The sequence below is a fragment of the Myotis davidii genome, unplaced genomic scaffold, assembly GCF_000327345.1.
Source record: "Myotis davidii unplaced genomic scaffold, ASM32734v1 scaffold205, whole genome shotgun sequence".
Lineage (NCBI taxonomy): Eukaryota > Metazoa > Chordata > Mammalia > Chiroptera > Vespertilionidae > Myotis > Myotis davidii.
The window spans coordinates 258762-263453 of record NW_006297573.1 but is presented as its reverse complement, the minus strand read 5'-3'; the positions used below and the strand labels follow the sequence as shown (position 1 = coordinate 263453).

Sequence of the window (4692 nt, the reverse complement as noted above, 5' to 3'; positions counted from 1 at the left end):
CAGGAGATGAAAGGCTTGCCTTGGAAGAATTATAAGCCAATCACCACACAAAAGTGGGCAAGGAGGTACCCGTCCCCGATCACACCATGTCCACGGTGCCAACTGGTGCCACAGCACAGAAAGTTCTAAAACCAACCAAATGGGTAGTAACCTACAAGGAAAATAAAGCAAGCACATATACTCAAAGAAGGAATCCTACCCATACACAGTGTTAGTCTGTGTTTCACATTACTTCAGCAAATTAGAAAGACACTTTTCAGGTTTTCATCTAGGAGTACATTTAAATATTTATTTAGATCATTATTTATTCATTTGAATTGTCTCCAATTATTATAGCCGTGCCTGGTAGTCCTCCTCTCTGCGCTCTATTGCTAAAGGGATTGGTCACATTTCCCATTACCAGCTCCTACCTAAGGGGATTTATGGCTGCTGCAAGTAGCTGCTCTGGGCTGAGCTTTGGCACAGTGTTCTAACCCCAAAGCATATTTGTGTTTCTGTTTTGAATTCTAAGGAGTACATTAAACACACACACACACACACACACACACACACACACACACACATTTATGCTCAGGAGTTTATCTGGCTAACTTTACAGAGATTTTTAAAATTGTTATTATTTCTATATTTGGTTACTCAGAAGCAGCCAATTTTTCTTTTAGAGTTCACACTATTTTTCTAGGCCCTTCAACTTGAGACTTTCTTAAGGGCTGCCACTTCTCAGCTGTTCAAAGTGTGATTAGAAAACGCACACATACATACTCATTTGCAGAGTACATAATACTGCACAAGTATTGTGCCACTACATTACCTCATTCAACCCTCACTCATCCTAGCCCATAAAGATTGTTTATGCCTTTCCCCAGTGAGAATATTGCCAATATTCCCAGTGAGATAATGCTTAATAGTTTACATGGATGGTACTCCATTAGATCCTCACAAACACACAGTAAAGTAGGAATTTATTGATGAAGAAACTGATTCTCAAAGTTATGTGACGTGCCAAGGGACATGGTTAAGCTGTGGCAAATTCAGAATCAAAAGCAGCTCTTCTGACTTTTAAGCCTGTGCTTCTTTCTACTATATCCCAAGTGTTTTCACCAAAAATGTATACTTATAAATTCAAGTTTTCATGTTACCTTATCACACCCTATTCTATGACAAGGTCAAAGGCCCAAGGGATTCTAATCTTGGCTAAGGCACAGAGGACTCAGTTGATGGCTGTGATGACTTATACTTGCTCTACTCAGATCCAGCTCACATTTATCACCTACCCTAAACTAGTAGTGAATTATTCTTAAAGCCACTGAATTATACACTAAAAATGCTTAAAATGTAAATTATGTTAGGTATATTTTACCACAAAAAAGTGAACTAAAACTGTTTTTGCTCATATCTCCCAAACTAATAGATCTCATGTCTCAACATCTAACAAGTACATATTAGAGAAATGGTGTCCAAATGGTCTTCAATCTATAGAATGTCATGTCTGATATCCATAAGTCTATGCCATGTGCTCAGCAAATCAGAAAGAAAAACATAATTCAGAATAAAAAACCGTAAGTGATATAGTAATATCTAGGGTATTAGTCTGGCAATAAGCATCCCAGTATCATTTCTTGAGTAACTCTAAAATAACTTACTACATTTTACAATAGGACTCCAACACCCTGCCCTCCCAAGCTTATGACAGAATTTGACAATAATTACTCATAAGACTTTTCCCGCTGACTTTGAAATTCAACACACTTTTCTAGCCCTAGCCAGTTTGGTTCAGTAGATAGAGCATTGGGCTGTGGGCTTAAGGTTCCCAGGTTCAATTCCAGTCAAGGGCATGTACCTCAGTTGCAGGCTCCTTCCCCCGCTCTGGTTGGGCACATGTGGGAAGCAACCAATCCATGTGTCTCTCTCACATCAATATTTCTCTCTCTCTCCCGCCCCCCCCCTCTAAAAACAACAACAACAAAAAAAAAACACAAAAAACCACAATGGAAAAATATCCTCAGGAGAGGATTAATACACACACAAAAAAATACTCTTCTAAATGGCCGGACCCTGCTTAAAAGAGAAAAAAAAAAGAAACCTACTCGCTATCCTTGTCATTCCACTTTGAGCAAACATAAATTTTAGAAAGAAGTTTCTATAATCAAGACTTGTGTGATTCTAATCTTGGCTAAGGCTACTAGGCTGATTCTATTAAACCCAATCTAGGGCTTCTTGTGGTTCCTAACTTTTGGGAGAAAAAAGTCTCTTCTATGCAGTCTGCTCTAGGTTTAATCATTCCCCACATCTTTTTTTAGGATCTTAAAAAGGAGTGTGATGTATTTTTTTTTAAGTGAAAAGGGAGTTAGAACACATGAACTAAAATTACAGTAAATCAATGCCTTATTTTCTTACATGTAAAATTAGGGGTTTCAGTGTTCATTGGTTTGTTGATTGTGTTAAGTACAAAACTTTCCAACCTAACAAAATCTCTCAAGAAGTCAGGTCAAAGCAGAAGTGTTCTAGAATTGGTCTGCCTGCAGAGCAGCTGGGGAGCCTGAGTGAGCCCACTATTGGCTGCCATGTTGTGGGGAGGACGTCGCAAGGAGACAATCTGAAAACCAGTCAAGAAGACATAAGCCTGAGGTCACCTAGCTCTAATCCTTAATAGAAATAATAAACAAAACATGCAAATAAGTGTCATTACATGTTTCAAATAAGGGTCATGAATTAGATTCTTAAAAAGAATTTTTCTCAAAAATACTAATTATGCTATCAGATTAAAATAGGACATTAGCTTATTTCTTAGTAAATTATTTAAATAAGCACTCAGACATTTCAGGAGTCCCAAAAGATGGGGAACATGAAGTTAAAGCATATTATCTACTTCCTTTACTATTATATAAGCTGTTATATTTTTAAAAATATGCTTTTATTGACTTTTAGAGAGAGAGGAAGGAAGAAGGAGAGATAGAAACATCGATGAGAGAGAAACATCAATCAGCTGCCTCCCGCATGTCCCCTACTGGGGATATGCCCTGACCAGGAATTGAACCGGCAACCTCTCGGTGCATGAATCCATGCTCAACCACTGTACCACACTGGCCAGGCAATATTCTTGTCTTTTATTTATTTTTTCCGTCTTCATTGAGATATAATTGACATATAACACTGTGTAAGTTTAAGGTATATAATGTGATAATCTGATATATATATACATATATTGTGAAATTATTACCACAATAAGGTTGGTTAACAATTCCATCATCTTGCAGTTATCATTTGTGTCTGTGTGCGGTGAGAACCTTTAAGATCTCTCAGCTACCTTGAAATACACAATACACCAAGTTTCTTCATTCTAAGTAGATCACATTTTATTGGCATCAGTGATAATATAACTCAGTGAGAACACATGTTCCTGGAGCTTAAAATTCCTGTCTGTCCCTCATAAATCTTACCTCAAGAAGCTCATCCTCTGGCTGAAGGAGGCTCAGCGTGTCAATAGGACCACCTGGAACGATCGAAGAGATATAATGATGCCCGTCAAAGGAATCCACTTCCATGCCAAGCCTCAGAGTGTGAATGGGCAGGAGCTGTAGCAAAATACAAAGCAATGATATCAAACACCATGAGGACACATCTGGCTACTAATCCTCCATCAGGTATTTGACAGAAAAGCCCCACCCCTTAAGTCCGATCACCAAAATCCATAGGAAAACCAGCCTCAAGTAAAATATGAGGTTGTCTTCTTATTCTCATTCCTCTTCTCATTTTAGATTTCCTGAGAATAAAGAAGCAGATGTACAAAGTTCTGCCTTCAGTTCTAAGCTCTGGCACTCCAACCTCCCCAAGTTCCCAGTGTCAATTCTGCATTTCACTTTTCTGTAGGGTTTCCCATCTCCCAGAACACCCTAACTCCTCTTTATCATCTCATTAACTTCCACGAATGCTTCAAAACCAAAACAGTGTCACTTCCAGAAAGCACTCCCTGATATCTGAGTTAATCTGCCTCCAACACCACCCTGTGCACACTGCCATCACAGCTCACTAGACTGTGTTCAAAATTTCTGTTTTCTTGATTGTTCCCTCTGCTTGAGTACAGAGTCATTTATTTCTCTGTGTATCATTTCTCTTTATAACCTCAAGCCCTAAAACAGTTCTAGGCACTAAACATGGGCTCATTAAATGTTATTTGACTATAATTGAATTTTTTAAGTTAAAAACAATTATTTGAACTAATCCATGAAAAAGGGTACCTCATTTGAGATATCCTTCTTAAATACAAACAACTTCTAATTTGTGGAGACGTATGGGTGTGTAATAGGAGAGGTAATCATTATTCTATCATGAGATTGATGCTGTTGGTTTAAAAGGATTTATGAGCTAAGAAATGTGTCAAGAGCTAAGAATCTAGCCAATGCCAATGTAAAGAGATGAGTGTCTTGGTGTCATTGGCTGCGAAGGTCAAAGGCATTCACCAAATTCCATGCCTTTGACTTTCAAAGACTGGGCTAATAATTTCTCATTATTAGCTTCTTTCTTAGTCAATTATTTAAATAAGCACTCAAAAATTTCAGCGGCTCTATAAATTCAAATATGGCAAATGGTTCTAATTATGATTTCTATTTCCTATATCAATAGTCTGTGTATCTACAAATACCGGGTCTACCTCTCACTGTATACTTGATAAGGAGAAAGCCCCATACAAGA

The 4692-nt window shown here is 37.9% G+C and overlaps 1 protein-coding gene across 2 annotated transcripts in view; it reads right to left on the bottom strand.

The window, feature by feature from the left end:
* INADL (InaD-like (Drosophila)) overlaps positions 1–4692 on the bottom strand; it is a 282818-nt gene that overhangs the window by 231077 nt on the left and 47049 nt on the right. For both annotated transcript variants that reach the window (XM_006773216.2, XM_006773215.2), the window contains exon 14: positions 3441–3575. In XM_006773216.2, the coding sequence (XP_006773279.1) occupies positions 3441–3575 (135 nt within the window). The remainder of the gene's footprint in view (positions 1–3440; positions 3576–4692) is intronic.